The following is a 27,257-nucleotide window of genomic DNA, read 5'->3' as shown; positions in this document are numbered from 1 at the left end:
TAAAGGGGGACGGGTAGTCTATGTCGCGGCGAGATACTCTCGCGCCAATCATGTGCTAGCCCGGCTGGTATGCAAATAAAGATCTCTATCTCTAAATATGTATCATAAAATCATCACATAAAAATTAGTTTGAGCCACCAGCTAACATGAGGAAACAAAACTATGAAAACGGATTACACATATCGCGTATATTGAATTTATAATACATCCCGACGTTTCGAACCCTTTACACCACACGTTCGTGGTCACCCGCGCGTTGAACGGTAACCGAAGACAATATTATGAGGAAACAACTCAAAATTTGTGGATAAAATTCAACTTTCTTATCTGCTTTTGAAGAATAAAAAGAGCCTTTACGAGCTGGTTTGGTAAAAAGTAGTGAAAAATGAAAATGAAAAAAAAAAATGAAAAATGTTTATTTCTTTTAAAACATACAGGTTATTTTACAATGGTAAAGATCTCCTAGTAGGTATACAATACCTGTGGCAGGAGATCCTGCTCATCCGTTATGTTACGAGTAGTTACCTATATAATAAAAATAAATGAACAAAAGTACTTATATTAAGTAAGATTAGAAGCTTTGGAAGAAAACCTGACACTTAAAACCTGCTCGTGCAGACGGATTTTTTTCCGTGATATTTTTATTTGATCTTATGGTCTTGGCTGTGGTTAGGGTTTTGGTCGAAGATTTATAAATTACCAAATTATAAATAACGTTTCAAAATTGAGGTTAAACCCAATGTTGCTCAATGTTAAATTCCTTGTAGGAGATAATAGTACATTATTGTCGAGGCTCGGAAGTAGCTACTTGCTGGCTGAGGATTCGTTTTAAACGGACGACCTTGGGAGTCCGTTTAATTGAATCCGAAGCCAGCACGTAGCCTTCCAGCCGAGTCATATATAGTGCTTTTCTCAAAAATGGCGCAATAAATACGAATATAATAGAAATATTTTACAGAAGCAACGTTCTTGTTCACAGAAAAAAGTAATAAGATTTGCTTTGCCGCCGTTTTTTTTAATTAAAAATAGAAGTGTATTTTTCTGCTGAAAATACGCCAACCTATTTGAGACACCTAAATAGTCGGGTACCAATATTATAATAATAAGTACTGATCATCTGTTTGGCTGTTTAATGGACCTATGCCTGCATTTGATATGGCCACTTCAACTTTTAAAAAGTTTGGAACTCGACAAATAATGGAATTTGTATGCAACATTGCAGTCCCGAAATCGAGACTGCAATGTTTTTAACTTTTTAATTTTTTGACTGACCATAAACAACGCACTTCGCGACCTACTTTTTAACCGGCAACGTCGACTTTGCCGTCCATTTTTGAGAAAAATACAGTTAAGATGTCAGGGCAGGGACGCCAGTAGAGTATGAGGAGCATTGCACATTCACAATATTGTTCTATCACCAGGTACGGATCTGTACCCGGTGTCCGGTGACGCGGCCGGATCTGGCAGCGGCGTGTGGACGGCGCCGACCGGCGCGGAGCTCGCGGCGCGCGCCGGCACGGGCGCGCCGGGCCGCGCGCGGCTCTCCACCGCCTCGCTCGGCGTGGCATTCGCGCCCCAGGCCTGCACCGCCGTCATTGCTGGAGACGACGCCATCAGTAAGTTGTGTTTTCTTCGGTTGTTCAAGATTGTTTGCGGTTTGCGGCGAGGCGTATTGGTGAGTCGCGTCACAGCAGCGGTGGGTCGCGCTTGGCAAGGTTTTTGAGCAGCAAGCATGCGTTGATTTCAGTAATGACATAAGAAGATAGCAACATTTCTGTATGTATAAAAGTGAGGTTGTACACAGCGTGCGGCGTCAACTGTAGAACATGGCCTAAATTATAATTAGTTCCCATTCAGAATCGAATGCACCTTATAATTAACAAACCACGAAAACATCCGCATCATCCCATTCTTACCTTTTAAATTTTGTGCGCAGTGCAAGCGTCTGTGAGCGAACTGGTGTGGGTGCCGCCGGGGCGGCGCCTGGGCGGCACGCGCTGCGCGGCCGGCTGCGCGCGCTGCGGCCGCGTGGTCGCGTCCATGCCGCCCACCCTGCGCATCATGCGCATGCATCCCTCCTTCTGCGACGCCAAAAAGCAGGTACACATATACTAACAGCATCACTCTGACCTGATGGGTACGAAACGCACGCTCAGTGCGTTAGTAGCTTGCACACTCGACGTTAACGCCACAAATGTATGGCGGTCGGCTAGCGCGTACGCTCGTGACGCTATGAGCGTGCGTTCCGTAGCCAGCGCATTAGGTGGTCTACACATTTGTAGCAACGTGCGGATCCGCATCAGTGTAATAATCGCGTTAACTGACCAGTGTTGTACCGTATGTCTTTGTAATAAGGTTTACAAATTGTCAGATAACAGGGTGGACCACATCAGTATGATAGACTCAAAGTGAAAATTCGGTCTTTTCTCGATTCGTCCTGTTAATATTATTGTACCACCAACCATTTGACCCAACCGAATTTATTTTTGTCTGTTCTTGATGGATTTTCCTTTCTTCAGATTATTGGAATGATAGAAATGACTCACCTCGCGAAGAAGAGAAAGAAAAAAGTCAACGATGAGCTATCCATGATCATAGAACCCTTGACTTATGATGACGCTGTCAGCAAATATGGAATCGCTTTCACGAGAATCGCCAAAAGTAATAGGGTAAGTTTATTGTTTACTTTTGGGTGGGGTTGGGCAAGTGGTCCCGACGGGATAAGTCGGTACTCGGGTACATCTTTTTAGAGATCCGTAGCCTAAATAGCAAAAAGTAACCCTTATAGTTTCGTCATGTCCGTCTGTCCGTATGTCACAGCCATATATTATACTCGAAAAATGTAAGCTATACTACTCGAAAACTGTAAGTTAAATTTGGAACCTAGGTATATTTGGTCAGCCGTTACTTAGTTTAGAACTTTAAAAAAATAGAGAAGCACTCACTCATACATGTAAATTAAAAGTGAAAAAAAGTAAACATCAACGTGTGGCACATAATTCGATAGAAAAATAAGTAAATACTTTTGAAAATAATCACTAGGCAAGTCCAAAATATGTGTCCTCAAAATCATCCTCTAATTTTTGAACCGGGCGTACAAAAAAAAAAGCTAAATACTTTCCACGAAAATTGTTTTGAACATTAACAACATCTTTTTATTAAAAGGATGCAAGTTCCGCCAGTGTACGCCTTTTTGCTTATATGGCTTTTTAATATAGTATAAAGGTACGAAACCCTTTATTACGCGTGGTCCGACACGCACTTGGCTGTTTTTTTAAATATCTTAATAACCTTTTTTTTTGCTATGTAATCATATTCTTATTGCTATGTAAGGATCTAGTTAAAAATACATACATAATCATTTTATCAAAAAAGTTTTTCTTACAATTATTGATCACAGACTCGTGGTAGGTACGTAACCTATGTGTTTGCTAACAATTGTTAATGTACTTATGTCACCATACATGTTATTAACAACATCGAAACGTCTAAAGATTTGCTTTATTATGATAAAAGAAAAATGTTACGAATCACCTTGCAAGAAACTTGCAGACTGAATGCTTTTCAAAATGAAACTTTCAGATTGTGATAAGATGAAATAAAAATTAAAAGGCGAGTATAATTTTAAGTTGTAATTTTTTATTTACATAATGTAACATAACCTTCTGTTATGATCAGTTGTAATAAGGTCAATGCGGTGAAGGAAGGACGGCTTATAAAATTGATTGCGGAGAAGACCGTCATAGGGCAAGAACTCTCGTATTTGTACACGTACGTTGCTCAGACAAAGTCAGAAAGGAAGAGCTGTACTCCTCCAGCTCTACCGACTTTCTGTGAGTTGAGTATGTGTACAAACGCAAGAGCTAAAAGCGACGAAAGAGCTTGTAGACGGTCTTCCCTTATAAATGGTTTTCGCCACATTGACCTTATTATACAATAATCCATTGTTTCACAGGTAATGCAACAGCAATGTTCGGCGAAGCCAAAGACACATTGCCCGGAGCGATTCCCTCTAGCAGATGTTGAATCCATGGCCTTCTGCCCCTCCAAAAAGTTCCATGACAAACTGGCTATTGCCACACACGCCGGTATACTGTTCCTAATTACCACAAATTAATATGATGATATTTTAATTGTTGCTGCCTCCAAGAGCTACTTCTTTTAAGCAGGCTTGCGGCTCATGCAAATCATTAAAAGCGACATGCCTGTTATATCAAATTGAGATCAATTTCTAAAGTTCAGACGTAACGTTAAGGGTAACGTACTCTTTATCTTATTGCGCTTTCCCGCTTTCCAATATAAAAAGGCCACGATTAACTGTAACTATGCCTGAAAAGCGTTTTCTTTCCATTATTGATATAAGGGTACATTCACCTTACAGATAATTGAAACGTTCATGTCATGATAATTCAGTCATCTCACGTCTTTTAGTCCAGTTTTGTCTTTAACTATCAAAAGCAGGAAATACTAATTTAAATTATGTTGGCATTTAAGGTATTTGCCCAAACATTCGTGTTTCATAATGGGAAGCAAACAGTTAGTATTGGTGCAAATACATAATGTAAGGTGAGATGAATTGCAACGATTAAATTGGAAGAAAAAACAAAAAATGCATAGCCGTGTCTTGCCGAAAGTATACCGGTTGAAAAGTTAAAGAGTTGTTATGTAAATTATTAGTACTTGGTGTAATTATTAGTTACTTGACTTACTTGTTGTATTTAAAAATCGGTTGTCGCAGAGCTATAGCCCTATCGACAAGCCGATTGGGAAGCTGTTATCGTATAAATATAAACAGAAGTTGTAAATATTGTAAAGCCTTATTAATATAATTGTTTACCAAAAGAGATGCTGTTATGTTGTATACATATAAGAGATATAATTATGTATAGTATAGGTGTTTATACGTAAATAAAGCGCTCCGATGATAGTAGAATCGATAGCAACATTCGAAAGTAAGAGCACTACAGTAATTTTGAAGTGTCCAGAGATAAAGTCACATTTTTCATTTATCAGTTATCACAATATATTTATGTAAACGTGGCTGTTGAACGTTGACGTGTATACGTGCATATTTTTGCCTAATACCAGATTAGATTGCTATCGTGCTCCGCTTGAATTGAGTATTTTTTGTTTTTATTTCTTGTTTACAGTATGCAAATGATGCAAACATTGGTATATTATACCAATGAGTAATATTTAGTTTTACAGCAAATTACTACAATGTCAGTAAGTTCATTCACTACAACGCACATGGAGGATAGTACTACGTCTTGGTTGTATTATTATAAATATTTTTCAAACAACTAGGTTTTAATGATTTTACGATTGCTTTGTCTACTGAGAAAACCTTTTATAATTGTGGATTATCTTACTCACATGGGGCGTTTATTTCTACTTAATTATGTATGTGGCGATTTCGAGAAGTGTACTCAATGTCGGTAGTCACTAATACGCTACTGTCATGAAAAATATTGCGTCACATGTAGTCTTTAGACACGACTTTGCTGTACCTACTCGTAAACACGTTGTATAGACGTGATGGCGTTAAAGTATTAATTTATTACTGCAATATTTTTATTTTTATTATATTTTGAACTTTGGACTTCTTCCCACTGACTGATAAACCGTGTTGTAATGTTAACCTTTGGGGTTTGGGTGCATGTTTTACTGTAGCGATACTTACGAGTACCAACGGTTTTATATCAACAACTACAAAGTGCACATACTCGTAGAATGGCCCCTGATGCCGCCAATACCAGCTACCGATACCGAAAAGCAAGTTAACAGCTTTGTTTTTGATGTCTAATCAACAAACATTAAACACAGTTTCAGTTCAAGTCGGTTACTAACCAGAGCCCGTCTAAGCTTACTCTGCACCGAATTTGACAAAACGAAATATGGGAGTCTCATGACAAACGCCATTATTCATAGAAATTTGATGTATATGTTGACACCTCCACAATTTGTTATCGCAAAGTCCTTGCAAAGTTAGCTCAGTACCTACCTACTTCAACTCTAGTACCTAGTAGTAGGTATACCTGCCATGATGAACTCATATTAAAAAAAAAAACGTATTTGGTGATTGGTTGATTGCTGAGCTGTACAAAGCCTTGATTGTACTTGAAAGCGCTGTACGAAGATAATCGAGTCCACAGGATTCGTCAAGTTCCCTAATAATTTAAGATCGCGTGCTGGTGGCGCATATTGGAGGGCAGCACGCTATTTCAGTACCTACAGCTCGTGTGACGTTTGATACGAATCACTGTAAATCTGCTGTAAATAAGTAGGTACATTCAGGAGAAAGAAAAGTTACTGTAGATATTAGTACCCCATTATATTTTATACTAGAAACATTTGTAAATAGGTATACAGGTTGTTAGTATGTGTATATAGTTCCAGATAATATACATACTCGTACCTACATATTGTTTTGTATATTATTAAGGTAGAGTGGTAGACATAAAATAGACGTAAACATATTTATTCCTTTAAAAATTAAGTACTTATATATCGGATTTCACAGTGATATTAATATTAGGTTACATTTATAACTATCCTTGTATATTTCTTTGTACCGTGCTTGTTCCAAAATAAAGTTTAAACTTTATATATTATTATCTTTTGTTTGTTTTGCAAAGGAGGGAGGTCACGCATGATCATAATGCGGTACCCGAGTGATACTTGTATACATGACATTTCTTTGATAAGTGCAGGAGTAGCATGGCGCATGTGGAAATTAATCTCCGTCCGTCGCCTACAGTAGGCCCGCGGCGCGCCGGCTACTGTTCTGTTTTGATCTCCGAGAGCGGTCGGGCCGTCAGGCGAGCGCTCGGGCCAGTAAAGCGCTAGCTACCGGTGAGAGAACGCGTTGTCGTCCCAATTTCTCTTTAGCTTTCCGCGCGCTTTTTATACCTATTGGAAAAGAAGAATATTTATTCAGTAGTGAAAAAAATAAACTTTGATTATGCTGAAAACGAATAGCAATTGACTGATACTAAAAAAAATAAGGGATTAAGTTGGTGTAAAAAAAATAGCATGATGATGGCCAGTGCGAAGTTGGTGCGGGAGTGCAGCTCGGACCTGAGCTCTGACGTGCGCTCGCTGTCCATGTCGTCTACGGAGGAGCAGGACTCCACCACCACGGAGTCTGAGTTTTCTGAGGAGGAGAAGGAGTATGAGCTGGATGACCTGCAAATCCTTAAAACCATAGGTGAGTTTTTGTTTTCCATTTTTCCATGTTCTTGACTTTCAGGAAAGTACAGCGCTGTATATGTGTATGATCCTTTGGCGGTATTTTTTTTTTAAACCGGCCAATTGCGAGTCGGACTCGCGCACGAAGGGTTCCGTACCATTACGCAAAAAACGGCAATATTTATTTTATTCTGTTTTTAGTAGTTGTTGTTATAGCGGCAACAAAAATACATCATCTGTGAAAATCTCAACTGTCTAGCTATCACGGTTCATGAGATACAGCCTGGCGATAGACAGAAGGACAGACGGACAGCGGAGTCTTAGTAATAGGGTCCCGTTTTTACCCTTTGTGTACGGAACCCTAAAAATCAGTTAGGTACAATTTTGTTTAACGTAACGTGTACTTTAGGATTCAACGTTACTTGTTGCGCCAAAATCTAGTCGAACCACAGAATAAATAATAGTACTACCGTACAGAAAGGAAACTTCCTACAAAACCAAAGTTTGACAGCGGTTCAGGGTCAAAACATATATGGCAGTATCCCTTTCGGCTATTTCGGTTATCAAAATTCAAGTCATTATCTAATCTGTGGTCGTGAACACAAAGGGACGTCAAGTTGTGCCAACCCTATTGCTCGGAGCAATGCTGAGCCGTACGGAGCCGAGTTTGCCCGAAGCGAGGAGTTTCGCACCCCTGGTTGAACTTAAATATTTATTGGATGTTTGGCGTACAATGTTCTATGCACGCGCATTTTTCCAACCAATTGGTATTTATATATTTTTATTTCTAGAATAATTACCTATCGTTCGAAATAATAATATAAAAGTACCCTAAGGATTTAACTAAACTTCCATGGGATATTATATTAAATATTTCACTCATTCTAATGTTGCAACTTTTAAAAATTAGAAACTACGTGATTCGTTAACTAATTTCTGTAATTTAATAAGGGGTCATCCAATTCCATATATTACGTCACACGAATTTCAAGTTTTTTTATCCCTCTTGTCATACCTGTTCGCATTTGGCAAATTTGTTTTCAACAAAGTCGGCAGTTTGAATTAGGTATTACTATTTTATATTAAAGCAATACCTATTAGATATTTTATAACAAGAAATCGATTAGGAATAAAAATTACATAAACAGAAACGATTATCATTACACAAGCTAGTTATTTAACTGTACAACGAATAAAAAAAACACAAAACAATTTTCGGACTAGATGGAGTTAATGTGACATCACAAAGTTTCTGACTCCCCATTCCTCCTTGTCACAATATGTCACATTTTCTTGACCGCCCCCCCTCCTCCTAAACGTGTGACGTACCTAATTAATGGATGACCCCTAATCCTCTACAGTTAACTATTATAAATAATAATTTAAAACTTTGGATCCGTAAATGAACTCACTGGTCTCTTGATAAACCGATTACAAATCGTTGGAAATCATCAAAATATCATAGATACACACACGTAATGGGTTTTAACTTTTTACTTGTGACTCATGTATCTGTATCTGCTGTCAAAAACACTTGTCGGGATTGATAAGGATGAGGCATAGAATTAGTATCATATTTTTTTATTAATTTCAATCGCTATCTTGGGTGGATGTTGGTTGTCTATTTAAGTTTATATAAAAGTGAGTGGTCATGTCCCATAAGTTGCAACAGAGAAAGCCCGTCTTACTGCACGTGCGCAAATGACCGGAGTCATTGAAAGCCTGGAAAGCTCCTCACAATTACCTCCCGTGACTTATAACGTTGACAGACTGTTAGTTAAAGACGAACACTAACAAACATTACTTATTTCAATGGACTACGTTAAACATAATGTTTAGGTACAACAGCAGGTGTAGTAGAAAGTATGCAACTCTAGCCGGCCGTCTAGCTAGGAGAAACATCCTAATTAATAATCAAAACAATGTGATTTGGGTATGCATAAAACTCGTTCTTTCGTCGAGTTATATGAACTAGATACCTATTAACAAACACTTTGGAAAAATACTGCATAGTAAAATAATGTTTTTGCTAAAGTAAAAGAACTCGATATGTCGCATCATTAATTAGGTAGGGACTAAACCAATATTTGCTTTCATTCATTAATTATGAAAATATTTCATACGGGTAAGTAATATAATATATACCAATTATTAATATAAAATTCACAAGATATACGCTCACTGTATAATTATGAATAATATAAAATTTCATTGTATAAAACTTGAATTATATAATGTCAAAACGTCTCATTTGTTTTTAAATAACATTCAATATAGATAATTTCATCATGACTACATAGTATAAAAAAAAAGTCGCTTTCCGCTGTCTGTCCCTATGTATGCTTAGATCTTTAAAACTACGCAACGGATTTTGATGCGGTTTTTTTTATACATAGAGTGATTCAAGAGGAAGGTTTATATGTATAATTTGTAAAGGTTTTGTGTAAATTAGTTGAACTACCCGTGCGAAGCCGGGGCGGGTCGCTACTCGCTATGTTGTATAAAAGTTAAATTTCATAAAAATTATTAGTCTAACGATCAAAAACCATATGAATTAGTAGGTCTAAAAACATAAAATATTTTTTTTTGTTTTAACCACTCAAAAATTCCCTAAAGTTAACAGTTAAACAATTTTGTTCTGGAGCTTTGCCGGCCGCTGCCGCGGCACGCTCGCTTCGCTCGCTCGGCTCGCGCGCTGTTTGTACGCCATTCAACCTAACACTCCTCCTCGCTTCGATCTTCGTCGTACCTAACGGAGACCTGCTTTAATATAGAACAACCGACAGAAGCTACTAATTTAGTTTGTTACATGTATGATCAAATGTATAGTTTGGAAGGTATTTCTGTCACGTAATTATTATGTTAAATATATTTCAAATATCTTTATTTGTAATAATTACTATAAGTCAGTGTTGTCCGAACGTTAATTGTAAATAACTATTAACAAGTACAAATAGACCCGTAAACCGTAACGGACGATTATACAGTTTCGGCCAACACTGCTATAAGTTATGTATGTTATATAAAAATTAATTAGCCAATACAAACTATGATATATTAATAAGTACGAAGTATGTTAGATAATTTCTACCATATATATATGTTATAAACATATATTTTTTGTTGGTAAGTATTCCTAACGTATGTTGTAAATGATATTAAAATTAGATTATATCAAATGTTGGTAAATATAATAAAACGCACCCATTTGTCATTCTTACCTAAATAATCCGTGCATATGAATCGGTTTTATTAGGTAATTTATGATCTTTGGGATCATTAGTTGACCTTCAGCTTTCACTTCAGTTTTATAAAAAAATCATGGCAGATTCTGCACACAAGATTTCGCGTGTTACTGCCGCTCATATGTAGATAATTAAATTGCAAAAAAAATACAAGATAGATTACGGCAACTTTATAAATATATAGTGACTATATTTTTCGTAGAATGAATGTTCTGAACACAAACATTCTCTGCCGCAGCAATTCAAACCATAATAAAGTTTCAAGGACGATGCAATTAAGAAGTGAAGTTATTCATACTTGACCATGTAAACTTATGAGTAACGCTGAATCAGGGTTACTAAAATTATGCTAAGGTTTTTAGTCGAAACGTTCCGTAAAGTATATACTGTTGAACTTGGCTCTCATTTCACATTTATGTTTTTGATGGGATATCATCATGTACAAAAAGTATTGTATAGAAATTATTAGTATGCATCATAGTTAATTTCGAAACTAAATTCATTTTTGCTATTACAAATTCGATAGGCGCTTAGTATGTAAATAAAAACTTTTTTTGGAATTTACAAATCGTAAAAAGAAAACACTGTGTCTAAGTTAATATGTCTCACGATAGTTTAAATTCGAACACTGTTTCTTGATCCACACAATTACCCAGCTGGATGCCAAATTTCAACTTGCTAGGTCATCTGGAAGTGGGTTAGGTTTTTGATGTTAGGTGAGTCAGTAGGTACGTCAGTCAATAAGTCAGTGAGAAAAATCCCGATTTTTATAGATATTTGTATCTTAAGTTTAGTGATGAGTCCTGGTCCGCCGCACTCGCTGACAAGAGGCAAAAACGACGCCAAGGCGTTTCAGTACCGTTTTCCGCAAACTTTTCTTGTCAGGCCTGCGGTAGCCCATGTCGGTCTCGCATCGGTCTTTTTAGCTATCAAAAACAATGTCTCTCCGGTGTTACACCATAACTACCGTCTGCAATAGACGATAATGCCAATGATGATGATGATGATGTTGTATCTTAATAACCGATTGAGCTATGTTCATGAAATTTGGGGTTCTAGTTAGTCTTAAGGGTCCTAATAAATGAACCAAATTTCATATGTTTATGTTTAATAGATTTTGAGTTACTCAGGGGTTAATAGTGGCTCCAAATGGTTCGTGTAACACACGGCCGCTGTGTCGCTAGTTCTCTTCTTTTGAACTTGGCTTGACACGCTGTGACGCTGCCGCGTGTCTAGACCACAGCGCTGTCTCATCAACAGGTTCGGCGACCGTGAATACTTATAGTAAGGCACCTATAGCTACTTGGAGATTTGGCTACAAAGTGCGCAATTTTAGTCTTCTCAGTATCCAATCAGCCTAAAAACAGAATAGGTACTTATACCTAGTTAGTGATAATCGAAATTTATCTACATAATAGTTTTTATCATAGTAGAGGCATGATTTCTAGGATAAAATTTGTTTCTAAATCTGAATTATTAGTAGTTTTTGCATAAAAAACATACATCCATCCACACAAATTCGTGTGCATGGTTCATTATAACGTAGTAAAGTCTTTTTTACCCCCCTTGCGAGAACCTTCAGCGTTCTTAAAATATAAGCGACTAGTTCGAACACATTTATTAAATATGCAAAATATGTTGTAAACTCTAATTACTATATATTTATTTATTTATTTATTTATTGCTATATATACATCTTTTTTAATTATTTTTTCTTTTTTAATTATCTTTTTTAATTTTTCTCTGTATGTAATGACAAAACATGATACACACACACAGTACAAAATACATTCTTACCTACACTACATCCACATATCAGCCCCACATATCCATATACGCACACTAATAACACAAATACACATAAAGTTATAAATATAGAGCTGTACCTAAGAAGGGTACATTATGATAGTAGCGACCGACCCCAACCGTCCCGGAGCCCTCTGGCACCGCACATGCTGAGATTGGGACCCTTTGCCTCACTATAGATTTAAGTTATAGTTATTATGTTAAGTTGATATTTAAGTTTAAGTTTAGTTTATATTGTATTTTTAAGCTATCCTTTCACAAATTGTAGATTTTTTTCCTAAGGTGTGGCAATAAAGTTTTTTTTTTTTTATATATTAACGTACCTTTTTCCCACTGTTAATTTGTTTCTTGGTAATAAAGTAGCATTCCTAAATTACATTCAACCCAATAATATTGCCCTGGAACTGTTATTTGTTTGCGTAATATCGAAAATTGTTTATTAGTATTATCAATTTATCATCGAGCGCATAAACTCGATGCAATTGGAAGGCACACGAGGTCTAATCAACCTCTCGACCTAGTTTTGCGGGGCAGATATGGGCCAAGGGCAATCGACCTGCACAAATAGGATAAAAGGCCCCGTGACATTTCGCTCTAGTTTTAAACATTCGTCCTTCGGAATAACTCTCCGGTAAATTCGCAATGGTAAAGGTTGAACACGCCAAAATTAGGGCACACAGTTATGCTTATATTTTTTGTCATAAGTAAATTATCTGATGTAAAATGTGTGTGCGGCAAACGCATTGCGTTTAACGCTGCGTTTATCGCATAAAACTACGGCGCGCTTTATACATAGATAAGTTAAACCAAAGATAGATATAACTCCGTAATAGATGGATACAGTCTAAGGAAAAAACGTGCCTCGAAAATCACGAAAATTTGATTCTCGATCAGATGGCGCCACTAGTTTTGGCCTACACTCGTATAGAGGGCGTTGACTGTTTCGTTTGTTATTTATAATTTTAACGCATACCAGTGAAAGAACATGGGTCAAAATCATATAAAAATAATTAATGCAAATAAAAAAATCATTTATCCATATTTAAATACATTTTATCGTATTTTTATAAATATTTATTTTTAGTTTTAAAGTGTGTCGACAGATGGCAGTGAATTTACTGGGGTTACAAAATTTAATATGACAGTACCGCTCTAGTATAAGTTACTCTATGGTTAAACGAACAGGCCAATTCGAGTTTTAGTTATTCGATCTGTTTCTTTTCCATTTCTTCAACCAAAAACGTCACTTTTGACACTGGCAGATCGGTATCATATCGGAAACAGATCAAATAAAACTAAAACTGAAATTGGCCTATAATAATAATGGTAAGCGTGATTAAAAATACAAATGCGACATTCACAGCATACAACGCGACGAAACACAGTATGTATAAAAACTCTTATAGGCAAACAGAGTAAATACAGCATGTACTAATTTAATAGGTACCTATGTAGGTACATGGTCGAAATGAGTGCACCTGGTCCCGTGACGTCATGATTGCCCTCTTGGGTTATCGTTATCGCATACCAAGGATGTGCAAACATATTTTGACCGTGTTCAATTATTTTATGTAATATGTACTCGTGTAATTGCATCTTATTCAATGAACCTATATAGGTAGGTAAAATAAAGTCACAGGAACGGCATAAAATGTATTACAATAATTACGAAAACGTGATACTTATTTTGGAAACAGATTGGCGAAAGTCGCACCAAAATTATAAATAAAGATCCGAATCGGAGCAGGTTTGTTCATTAATTTGGTTGGAAGACACGCCTTTACATTTAGTAATTTATGTGCAATTATAGTTGCGTGGAGTTTCGCAGTTAAACCCTATAAGAAATAAATGAGTCATCGTAAGTGTACACTTGTACAGGCAGTCCATAGTCGGCTCAGGTACATAAGTGAGTGAGTAACACTGGCTTCGGCTGCCTAGAATTCTTGTGAAGGTGAAACAGAGCACTCGTCTCGCAGTTAGAATACAGATCTAGTTTGTGTATTATATTCACTCGACGCTCTAGTTACAGCAGTAATGACTGCCACACGGCGGCGCGGGCCCAAGCTAATATTAGGTTCCGCTGACAGAACGCACAATTAAGAGTCCTTGAGACCAGTAATTTAGTAAAAGTCACTTGCTTTGCAAATTCCTCATAGGAGAAAAGCAAAATATACGTTTAATTAATGTGTAACGTTTACTTAATAAGTTAACGCACGCGAACGTTTGTGTATTGTCACGCGCGATTAGAAACAGATATGTAGGTCAGTGTGTCGTGGCAAATAGAGTAAGGAGTTGTAGGTAACCGGCAAATATTAATTTAGTAAATGAATTTTATCACTAGGCCGATGCCACCTTGTTATCTTACATTTTCGAGACGAGTGCTATGATTACCCCGCGAGATAATGCAATTGGTGTCTGTTCGTTCACAATTATTTGTAGAGCACCAATTTTACTTCTTTTCGGTTATTTACGATGTATTTGTCCTTCTAAATAGGTATATGAGATAAACTAACGTTCTTGGCTAAACATTGAAACTTCATGCGTGAGACGTTATTTGGGATTTATGTTGTTTATGCCAAAGTCATAAAATTATCCTTGCTCTATTAAACAGGTGCCACAGTGACTAAATATGTTGCACTGATCGGCTATTAAGTAGGTACCTAATGTTTAATTTATATGTTTGGATCAATAAAACAGTAACTGTCCGAGTTATTGTTCACTCGTCCGGAAAGAAATTGAAAGCAATACTCATTCTTGAAACAAGTTTCAGCACGAGGCAAAAAAACTGATAAGACAAACTGGTTTTGAGATTGTTCTGTGCCACTGTGCATAAACCATAAAAAATACAGTACTGATTTGCACGTGTAGTTACAGCCGCTCATAGGCAATAGGATACGAGATCTTTTTGAGAGAAATTTATTTCTCACAATGACTATGAAGTCAAATTAAAATAAGAAGAAAGTAAAAGACAATGCGGTGCGAGCGAGTCACCCCGGCGCAACGGCGTCCAGACGTAACAGGGTCACGCGCATCACGTCATTCACGTCGCTTGAGTAACTTTATGACTCTTACTAAAAGGCGAGACAGTTGGACAAATACTTTATAAGAAAAACATACAACCGAATTGAGAACCTCCTCCTTTGAAATCTTGAAGTCTGTTAATTATATGCCCTCAAAATAGGTTTCCAAGCGATAAGTTATGGGTACTTGATCTTATTCTTGCGCATGTATGCAATAAACCGAACGTTAGAGATTTATGGTGTTTATATCCACAAAGGTCTGTCAAATCTAACAAACCGCTGATCAGGGGGGGACACTAGAAATGTAGTTAACGTCAGTAAAGATGCAGGCGATTTCTATATCTTGCTCCCAGACAACCTACTTTTGCGTACCTAGTCGACTTCCGTTCATTTGAAACATTTGAAGAGTACCCTCGATACGTCATGGATCCCATCATCAGAACTGCGTTTTGACAAAAACGGGACCAATCAGTATGTATATAGTTACAATCAAAAAAAGAATTTTCAAAATCGGTCCAGAAATGACAGAGTTACGGAGTAACAAACATAAAAAAAAAACAAAAAAACAAACATACAACCGAATTGAGAACCTCCTTCTTTTGAAATCTTGAAGTCGGTTGAAAAGAATAAGTACGCAATAAGGAACAGTTTTACTATTGAACGGATGAACAATTAACGTGCATTTGGCAATGTTAATTTACTTTAAGTATAAAAAAAATCTAGCCGTTTAGCCGTTAGCCGTAGCCTAGCTAGTAGTTTGTTTTCCTTTAGATGCGTGAAATTGTTTAAGTACTGTTAGTGCGTAGCCATTATACTCAGCAAACTTACACCTTAGGTAATGCCACCAAGGAGCACTTCCACGCTTTACGCGATCTGACTATTACTCCGCAGTCGACATCCACTTTCTCTGATTAATACATCAGTGACATTGCTCTCGTCTTCGGAATATAGTCAATAATAATAATGTTAAAACGGTAGAAAATTATACCTACCTACCAAATATTATTACTATTATTAGCATGTAATAATGGCATTTGTATGTGGGGACATTTCGGTAATTACCAAACTAAATAAAAACAAAATGGTTGACTGATAGATAATGCCATTTGGCACGAGGTTTTTTTATATACAACAAAAAAAATATATTAGTAAACCTAAACATAATTATAACAATTTTAAGAAGTAGCATCGTAATCGCTATCGGAACAGGTTTGATCTTTGTGTCTGGGATTTGAAATTGGCGTTGTAATCGATTAGTTATCAATCGTTGTGTAAGACTACATAATTGAACAACTCGAACTCGGCTGTATGCGCGCGCCCGCGCGGTGACGGAAAAGAGAAATGTTTGGGAGAGACACTTGAAAGCGAAGACAGGCAACGCCGGCGGAAATTTGTATTGCATTAAATTTCTCACACTTCCATAAAATAAATATGCTTTCCATTCGATTTCGTAATGTTTGATTCTCTTTTAGTGTGATTTTTATATTATGAGTGTTACCTATATATGGAAAAAAGCCTTGATTTTGCAGTTTTATGGCACCAGTATACGAGTTTTATAATAACCAAACTGTTTTCTTAGCATGATCAATAGGATGGGATCGTGTATTTACTTACTGGCATAGTATCGATATTCGCGTATAATGAGGTTGACTTGTGCGAACCGAAAATAGCCAATAAATAAAATATAAAAGAGCTCCCCTTCCGGCGAATTTAGGCGACCTACATACGGTCCCACGTGGGTAAACGCCCACACTTCTGGGAAAATGCTCGTCATCTTTTTAATGTTATATAAATTAACAAGCGAATTACAGCGACGCGCGTTTTATGTAGCTATATTTTTGTAATTTTCAGTGTCCAGCGCAACGACGATATTTTATTGCCAAACGGCTAACAAGAATTCTTGTCTTAATTGTTCAAAGTGGGAAAATGCATCTGTGTTTAGTGCTGATATTACTGTATCGGCGCCGAATAGAACTACGTCGTGCGTCGCATCTGCTTTGTGATTGGTTGGCCAACAAAAACATTTTATTTTATGTTGTAGTAGAAATAATTGCTTCATAAGTCAGAAACGCGCATGTGACACCCTTCATATAGCAACATCCATACCCTACGAAAAGCGCTTAGCGTTGCTTGTTAGTCTCTATAGGCTACGGTGGCCAAAATCGAGAAAAAAACTGAAAAACTGAATTTAGCAAGGAGCAGGTACCAGGGCCTCAGCATGAGTTACGAGGAGGTGTCGTTGACCAAGTTGACCAAATTGAAAGCAAAAGCCTGCGGCGGCCGCGGCCGGGGCGCGTACGAGTATGAAGGTATCGCGGGCTGCGGCAGCTCGCGTATCTTAGCTGTATATTTTGGTTTGTTTACTTATATGATTCTACTAGTTGAAAGTATTATTTTTTTGTCTCGTAGAAAAAGTATTGTATACAATAGTGATATAATCAAGCTTTTCAGTCTCGTTCCTTAACTTAAGCAACTCAGCAAGCTTCGTTGCTTAAACACGGTACTCGACTGAAAAGCTCTCTATTATATCACGATTGTATAAAATACTATTTATTCTTTCCACGTTGACGTTTACGATCAATATACACATTTAGAGAGCTAGAGTAATTTTCTAGAAGCATGTGTATAAAGTGGACATGCTTTGTTTTATTTTACCTAAACTTTATTTATATAACTCAACTATGTCACCAATGGAACCTTAAAATGATTCACTAAATATAGTTATCTAGTACATGGATGTAATAAATAAACAATTTATTGATTAACATCATTTTACTGTTCACACATCAAAAGATTATCTGTTATAGCGGCACCAGCGCAATAGCTGATGTATTTTTCTTGGAACGATTTTAGTATGAGTGTGGAATTGACGTACGATATGGTAGCTCTCATGTTCAAAATTAACAGATACCAAAATAATCATATTGAAATTTAAGCGATGATGCCGTTTCGGCAAAACACATAAAAAATGCATTAGAAATTCAGTAGTGCTTCCCATTTGTTAAATTGACACTACATTACCATAGCGAAAGAAGGTAGAAACTAGAATTGCAATTAAGTTTGAAAAATGTGTACCGTTTTTTGTAAGTCCTTGAGTTCGAACCATGAAGTTATACCCTAAACAGGAGCGAGCTGTCACTTTTTTTGCCATACTAAATTGAACCTTATCACCGAGCCAGAAATGTGTTCGTACTAGACTAGAGAAAACGGTCCACATGAGATAGCAAAAGTGGGTCGCGGTGTCCCACTCGCACATGTTGCCAATGTTAAAAAAATACTATTTTGGTAGTATTTATATCAATAACTACTAAAATTAAATACCTTCTTATATTATTTAAGTACTATATTCAGAGTGCGGTTCTGATATATTTTACGTAATTTGTAAATAGTTATAATGTCAATATTATTAACTGATTTAACCAAGCATGTGCACAACAAAAAATACATTAATTTTAATATGGTAGACATTGTAGTAACTTTGAATATTAATTGGTATCCCCAACTTGATAAAGATATTTTCAAAATACATGAATGGCGGCGCTCAAGATTTATTTGCGAAATAAAGTATAAAATGGGTAAAAGATATTGTGTGAAAGGTTGCAGAAGTGAAAGTTTTGTTGATTGCGGTATATCTTTTCACAGGTAAGCCTCAACTAATAAAGTTTACGATAAAAATACAAGAAAACATTGTCAAACTCATTAGGGTGACTATGATTTCGGCACGATGTGAATCGGCCTTACAGAGTTCTTATTACCTACGTACTTACTTAATGTAAAAATAAGTTTACCTAAATAAGTATATCTTTATTTCGGCATGTTTAATTATTTGGTTGATAGATAGATAGATAAATGATTTATTTGTGCACGTAATGAGAGCTATATAATTGCCAAAATTTAAATCCAAAATCCTTAAATATTACAGACACATTTATACATAATATTCTATATAAGTTGAACACACATTTCCGTCAGTACACGAAGGCGGCAAAAAAAAAAAAAATGGTGCAATTAACTACGATGACGCTTAAAGAATAGCTGAAGTGTGCAAAAGAGAAGCCATTACGTATATGAACATACCATGAGTGCGAAAGAGGCAGACTAAAAATAAAAGTGACCATTTTTAGGGATCCGTACCCAAAGGGTAAAAACGGGACCCTATCACTAAGACTCCGCTGTCCGTCTGTCAGTCTGTCTGTCATCAGTAACAGCTTTTATAACGACTAAATTAAGTAAGGTTTTGAGAAGCGTTTTACAGAGGAGAAAAAAACTATATCCATTCTCTCTGACTTCCTATGCATGAATGAAAAAAGATCTTGGCCAAACTATACATTCCAACTTATCCTAATATCCCACATACATATGACTTATGGTCACCCTAATTAGAAAGAGATGCAACCGCCCACTTTGACTTCTCATGTGGACACCCTTTTTGGCCCGTGTACTCCATCCGGTTTATTAAAATCTAAATCCGTGGTTCGAACTAGTTTTAAAACAATCTAATGCCATTGCAATTGCTGAATAAGCAGATTATTTTAGATCATGATCAAACTCTTTGCTTACTTATTATATATCATCGCTGACACAGTTAATTGACCATTCATAAACTTTATTGCATGATGTCTGCCAATATGTTACTGTTAATTATTGAATGTATTAACATATCAAACAAACCCAAAAAAACAGTAATAAAAAAAAAGCATTTACAGGTACAAAATACTCACGTTTTAATTTTCTGACAAGGATTGTAAGTAGTTTTATATTAAATTTAAGTAAATTATCGGAGACGGCTAGTTACATTCTAAATGACGCTGAAGCACTAACGACTTCGTCGTGACATAGCCGGTGCGTGGATAATTCTTTCGTCAAAACCATAATAATACAGGTCATCCTTGGATAGGTTTTCAGAATAAAGATTATTGTGGGAGGAAAAGTGATATATTTAACATTGTTATGAGTGATTTGCGTAGCAGCCAACACGTGCCCGGCTCGGGTCCGGTGCAGAGAACTCTAGGGAAGTCTTACCAGTGTAAACAGGGATTTCGTTTTATTCAAGATTTATACTTATACGTTTATACTAGCAATAACATTCAGAGATTATCATAACAAGTTTCTATTTATGTTATTTATAAGCTATTCGAAATCTTGTAAATTTGGGAACGTATGCAGCAATAGAGGCAATCTAACAAAACTTCCGTGAGACACAGACATATTAAATATATTAATAACGGGCCCCGCCCCGGCTTCGCACGGGTGCAATGCTGATGTATAATACATATAAACCTTCCTCTCATCATCTTCCTCGCGTTGTCCCGGCATTTTTGCCACGGCTCATGGGAGCCTGGGGTCCGCTTGGCACCTAATCCCAAGAATCACTAGTTTTTACGAAAGTGACTGCCATCTGACCTTCCAACTCAGAGGAAAACTAGGCCTTGTTGGGATTAGTCCGGTTTCCTCACGATGTTTTCCTTCACCGAAAGCGACTGGTACCTAAATGTCAAATGATATTTCGTACATAAGTTCCGAAAAACTCATTGGTACGAAACGGGCCCGCGACCCGGAGGTCGCGGGCCCGGTGCTGTCACATGCTCTTACCGCTAGGCCACTCTTGAATCACTCTATCTATTAAAAAAAAACCGCATCAAAATCCGTTGCGTAGTTTTAAAGATCTAAGCATACATAGGGACAGACAGACAGCAAGAAGCGACTTTGTTTTACACTATGTAGTGATAAAGAGCAGTTAATTTAGACTACCAATATAATTTGAAAGATGTAAGCAGGTGGAAGAAACACATTTATTAATATGCTTTGTGCGCGAATATTCTAGCCTAGCACTTGCGGCACTTGCCCTTAGTGTAAGAAGCGAAAAATCACCAGCTGATGCTAAATAGCGAGTTAGTGAGCCAAAACGTAATTAGTACGCACTCTTGGCGATAGGAAACAATCTAATAAACCTTATTTATTCCAGGGCAAAGCAGACAATAGCTTCAATTCAAGTTTAATGTAATGAACTAATCACGAACTAATGATTCAATCGAACGACAACCTCGAATTGTAAATTGACATACTAAAGTTAATAGGCTGTTGAACTGTAGGTATGTGTGATAAAACTTTGGAACTTATGTTTCGGCACAATATAATCCCATCAAAAACATTACATGTAAAAAGATGCACACTAGAGATTCAAAGTATAACATAAATGGAGAACAGCTACAAAAAGTAAACACTACACGGGATTTGGGTGTTATTATGGATAGTAAATTAACCTTCAACGCTCACTATGATAGTATCATAAAGAAATCTTCTCGAATGTTAGGTTTTTTGATAAGAAATTCAAAACATTTCAAGCACGTTCGTACTAGGAAAATACTTTATTTTGCCCTGGTGAGAAGCATTCTGGAGTACTGCTCACAAATATGGTCACCCATCTACGAAGTCCATAAGAGCCGAATAGAAAAAATACAAAGACGCTTTTTGACTCACTTAGGGCTTGTATCGCGTAATGGACATAAACTACGGTTGTATCAACAGCGTCTAAAATTCTTCCATGTTTCAACCCTAAATAGTAGGAGAAAAATGCTTGATCTAACGTTTTTTTACAAACTAATAAACCATAGAGTGGATTGTTCAGAACTGCTTGCAAAGGTTAACTTTGCCCTTCCCTCGAGACTGCCGCGCCCTGGAGTTTACAGGCTGTTCAAAAATAGGCTAAGAAAATCAAACTTGGGGCGAAACTCGCCGCTATCTAGGTTTTATCAAACTTACAATCATCTCCCGAACTCCTTGGAGGCTGATATACTTGGTAACAGCCTCATAGACTTCAAAAGAAAAGTGCTGAAGTATTTCAGCTCCCAGGACTCCGAGAAACGGTAATGTGCATGTTAGGTTTGGCCGAAACATTAACACTTAAATTGTATTTTCATGTCCCTGCATGTTTTCCTCATAATATTGTCTCTCTTCTTAAAATATGTTAATGTTAATTAAGTAATCATCACTTTTCTATTGCAAAGTGCAAATTGCTCTTATTCTCTTAATATTTTAATAATTGTTAAATAATTGTAAAATTTTATTTATTAATAGCTTAAGTCTAAATTTCCTACTGTACCTATATTGTATGTCCTAAGATACTGGTATAAGCTGTGGTTACCTATAATTGGACAAACATCTAACCTCAATGTTATGTAAGCTACAGATTGTTTTTTCATGATGTATTGTCTGTTGGTGATCCCAAATAAATAAAATAAAATAAGTCTCGCAACCCAGTTCTTCTACTACAAAATAGTTTTGAGATGTAATGTGATACCAAGTCGGTTATTTTAGTCAGTGCCAGGGGGTGTTAAAACCGTATCAATATTAGATACTTACCTTTATTTTTTTAATACTTCAGGGTTCTAGCTTTAGCTATCACAGAATTACAGAACGTTGAAAATGGCCTGAGTGGCTTCGAGAAAAGGATGGTACGGCGGTGCCTCTTTGTTTTGCTCGACTTGGCGGGGGCACGGCCGTGCCCCCAGATAATAGGTATTTACACCTTTCGTTGAGGACCGTAAAGAAAGGCACTTATTTACGTACATAAATTACGTGAACAATGCGCGTATCCGATTCTGCTTGCGTTTAGCTGGCGGTGAAACGAAACTCTTATTTGTCGGGAAACGCGGTAAAAATGTCTTCTTAAAGAAATGTTCACACCGCACCGGATCTAAGGCTTGCCTGCGCATTGTATAATGTATATATTATACGTCAATATCTTTGAGTAATTAACCTCAGGGAAAAAAGCTAGAAATTAAAATAATTAATCTAGAATTACAATTACTTGTTTGTATGTTCTTATTCTCTTTATTTCACAGTGATGTCATATAATTACTGTACTTTGCTGTACTGTACTGTACATTGCAATTGACATTACATACTTAATTTGTGTAAGTAATAAATAAACATTTTATTTGCGAGTACCTAGGTAACATGATGGCATATCCTAAAGAAACTAGGTATGTGACTCCCTTTTATGTAAATGCTTTCTTTACTAATTAAGTTGTCTTAGGTTTTTATATTTGGTTATTCCTTTTAGTAAGATTTAGGCGGTTATACGTCGGTATAGGTATATTGGCGATAAATGCAGTGATAAAAACCTGTTGAATCGCTGTAGGCCGCACATGAATATAAATCACCTCGCTACTGTAGACTCATTAAACATTCATTGTATACCCGCCCGTTATTAGCATATTAGGGACTCACTTGCATACAACTGAGTGCACAGACACATTGGCTTATGTATAAATCACAATTTATGTATACTTATTAAAATCAACAATCAGCGTGTGACAGAACCACTTGCATTTTTTCAGAAATGTCTTCGGGTAAGTTATGAACTCTGAAATACAAAATTATTAGTACTAAAATAAATAAAAGTAATTTATAAATATAAATAATCGTTGTATTTTAACTACATATTTCAATAGTAAATTACATTATGTGAGCCTTAAAATGAAAACTCGCGTATAATAAACATGTCCGTGTTCTTTTGAACTGAACAGTCCTAACCGTTATTTTGCATAATATGATACACTTAAAATTAAAGTATGTTTTTGTTTTGTCCATTAAGTAAACTAGCTCTTTTACGGTAGTCTTGAACTTGATTATTGAGAAGTAAGGTCATCGGTTCAATAAGTTTTGAGTCAACATCGCATGTAGCGGTCACTGTTGACTTTTTCCTCATCTACCTGGCACGCGACGCGACACAGGGAACATGAAAAAACCTTTAAAACTTTCACCTTCGTCACGAAACTAATTTCACTTCCGCTAAAAATTCAGTAAAACCTGTTAGAAAAACTGAAAATAATTTTACGGGTTTCTTGTCTCGCTTACAGTTTCTAGTTCGTGTTATTGTACTGAACCGGTTTTGTAAAAATATCATTATTTAGTTTGGAAACCACTAGACTAAATTTAAAATCACTATTACTACTGTTATCATACTTATACGCAAATGTAAATACTTCTGCGTAGGTACCTATGTATAATACACGTATTATTAATTATGTAATCAAGGTGGTATTGACTGTAAGTAAGGCAAGTCGGGCAAATGGGAGTAACTGCCCTCATGGGGCACTGTGTACCTACTGGTAAAAGTACGGTCACGGTGACAGTGCTGTAACCCTTAAGTTTTAGGGTTCCGTACCCAAAGGGTAAAAACGGGACCCTATTACTAAGACTCCGCTGTCTGTCTGTTCGTCTGTCCGTCCGTCCGCCCGTCTATCACCAGGCTGTATCTTATGAACCGTGATAGCTAGACAGATGATGTATTTCTGTTGCCGCTATAACAACAAATACTAAAAAGTACGGAACCCTCGGTGCGCGAGTCCGACTCGCACTTTGCCGGTTTTTAATACCGGCAATATTTTGGGATGTAAATAAATAAATTGTTCATACTGAGCAACTTTTACTATGGGACCAACACCGAAATCGCGAGAAAAAATTGGCTCTCCCATAGAAAACATCAGCAATATCAATATCAGACCAGCCAAAATCTATGAAACAGCCAATTTTTTTCGTGATTTCAGGGTTGGTCTCATAACTCTCATAGTAGAAGTTGCTCAGTATAACCTATATATTCGTCTCGCAAGATATTGCCGGCAATCAAAAAAACAACCTGTAGGTATAATTTGTTGTTATTAACTAAATATTGTTTTGCTTTAAACCCGTATAAGGGCAAACAAACAGTAGGCAGGTAGGTACGGGTATCTAACGTAAACATTCTAGGATACATTAGACGGATACCTCAGGCTTCACGCGGCTTGCTGTGAGGTAATCGCTGTTATGTCATAAAACGTATTAGACTTTATTAAGTTAGTCCACAAGCAATCATTGCAATCAATATTATTCGTTCGCATTCACTCCATAATAAGTACAATTATATGTTACAAATATTATTTTATATACTATAATTTATACTTTTATAGTTCAGGGTGGTACTTACTCATATAAATGGCTTGTGCCATTTAAAGACAAACACGGTGCTCTGAATTACCAGGATACCTTTAAATGCCCGGCAGAGGCACTTTCGGCCATTTGCGAGCTGGCAGACGAGTGTTTTCTGAATCTACATATAAATTGCTATATGTTGCCATAAGTCTCATCTTTGTATCAGATGATTACCAGGATTACCAGGAAGGATTAGCAGGGATACCTTTAAATGCCCGGCAGACGCACTTTCGGCCATTTGGGAGGTGGCAGACGAGTATTTCCTGAACCTACATATTAATTCCTATCAGTTGCTACCAGTCTCACCTTTGTATCAGATTACGTAAATTCCACTCTTTTTGGTACCTTTAAAGTGCCCGGCAGACACACTTCCGGCCATACAGGAACAGGCAGACGAGTGGTTTCTGAAGCTACATATAAATTCCTATCTGTTGCCACCAGTCTCATCTTTGTATCAGATGACGTAAATTTCACTTTTACACTTGCCCTTAGTGTAAGAAGCGAAAAATCACCAGCTGATGCTAAATAGCGAGTTAGTGAGCCAAAACGTAATTAGTACGCACTCTTGGCGATAGGAAACAATCTAATAAACCTTATTTATTCCAGGGCAAAGCAGACAATAGCTTCAATTCAAGTTTAATGTAATGAACTAATCACGAACTAATGATTCAATCGAACGACAACCTCGAATTGTAAATTGACATACTAAAGTTAATAGGCTGTTGAACTGTAGGTATGTGTGATAAAACTTTGGAACTTATGTTTCGGCACAATATAATCCCATCAAAAACATTACATGTAAAAAGATGCACACTAGAGATTCAAAGTATAACATAAATGGAGAACAGCTACAAAAAGTAAACACTACACGGGATTTGGGTGTTATTATGGATAGTAAATTAACCTTCAACGCTCACTATGATAGTATCATAAAGAAATCTTCTCGAATGTTAGGTTTTTTGATAAGAAATTCAAAACATTTCAAGCACGTTCGTACTAGGAAAATACTTTATTTTGCCCTGGTGAGAAGCATTCTGGAGTACTGCTCACAAATATGGTCACCCATCTACGAAGTCCATAAGAGCCGAATAGAAAAAATACAAAGACGCTTTTTGACTCACTTAGGGCTTGTATCGCGTAATGGACATAAACTACGGTTGTATCAACAGCGTCTAAAATTCTTCCATGTTTCAACCCTAAATAGTAGGAGAAAAATGCTTGATCTAACGTTTTTTTACAAACTAATAAACCATAGAGTGGATTGTTCAGAACTGCTTGCAAAGGTTAACTTTGCCCTTCCCTCGAGACTGCCGCGCCCTGGAGTTTACAGGCTGTTCAAAAATAGGCTAAGAAAATCAAACTTGGGGCGAAACTCGCCGCTATCTAGGTTTTATCAAACTTACAATCATCTCCCGAACTCCTTGGAGGCTGATATACTTGGTAACAGCCTCATAGACTTCAAAAGAAAAGTGCTGAAGTATTTCAGCTCCCAGGACTCCGAGAAACGGTAATGTGCATGTTAGGTTTGGCCGAAACATTAACACTTAAATTGTATTTTCATGTCCCTGCATGTTTTCCTCATAATATTGTCTCTCTTCTTAAAATATGTTAATGTTAATTAAGTAATCATCACTTTTCTATTGCAAAGTGCAAATTGCTCTTATTCTCTTAATATTTTAATAATTGTTAAATAATTGTAAAATTTTATTTATTAATAGCTTAAGTCTAAATTTCCTACTGTACCTATATTGTATGTCCTAAGATACTGGTATAAGCTGTGGTTACCTATAATTGGACAAACATCTAACCTCAATGTTATGTAAGCTACAGATTGTTTTTTCATGATGTATTGTCTGTTGGTGATCCCAAATAAATAAAATAAAATAAGTCTCGCAACCCAGTTCTTCTACTACAAAATAGTTTTGAGATGTAATGTGATACCAAGTCGGTTATTTTAGTCAGTGCCAGGGGGTGTTAAAACCGTATCAATATTAGATACTTACCTTTATTTTTTTAATAC

At 36.6% G+C, this 27,257-nt stretch overlaps 2 protein-coding genes across 2 annotated transcripts in view; both read left to right on the top strand.

The window, feature by feature from the left end:
- Positions 1-6,607, top strand: part of LOC134740906 (uncharacterized) — a gene marked incomplete at its 5' end in the record, with an annotated part of 43,932 nt that extends 37,325 nt beyond the window's left edge. The window contains 4 exons of the mRNA XM_063673560.1: positions 1,422-1,616; positions 1,937-2,100; positions 2,520-2,669; positions 3,956-6,607. Coding sequence (XP_063529630.1) covers positions 1,422-1,616; positions 1,937-2,100; positions 2,520-2,669; positions 3,956-4,117 — 671 coding nt within the window. The remainder of the gene's footprint in view (positions 1-1,421; positions 1,617-1,936; positions 2,101-2,519; positions 2,670-3,955) is intronic.
- A 309-nt stretch (positions 6,608-6,916) lies between these two features.
- Positions 6,917-27,257, top strand: part of LOC134741000 (cAMP-dependent protein kinase catalytic subunit 3) — a 58,804-nt gene continuing 38,463 nt past the window's right edge. Inside the window, exon 1 of the mRNA XM_063673719.1 lies at positions 6,917-7,210. Within this exon, the coding sequence (XP_063529789.1) occupies positions 7,036-7,210 (175 nt within the window). The 5' untranslated portion in view covers positions 6,917-7,035. The remainder of the gene's footprint in view (positions 7,211-27,257) is intronic.

Source organism: Cydia strobilella, chromosome 4 (genome assembly GCF_947568885.1).
Source record: "Cydia strobilella chromosome 4, ilCydStro3.1, whole genome shotgun sequence".
Lineage (NCBI taxonomy): Eukaryota > Metazoa > Arthropoda > Insecta > Lepidoptera > Tortricidae > Cydia > Cydia strobilella.
Note: the sequence above shows the minus strand (reverse complement) of the source record. Positions and strands in the feature narration are given on the sequence as shown.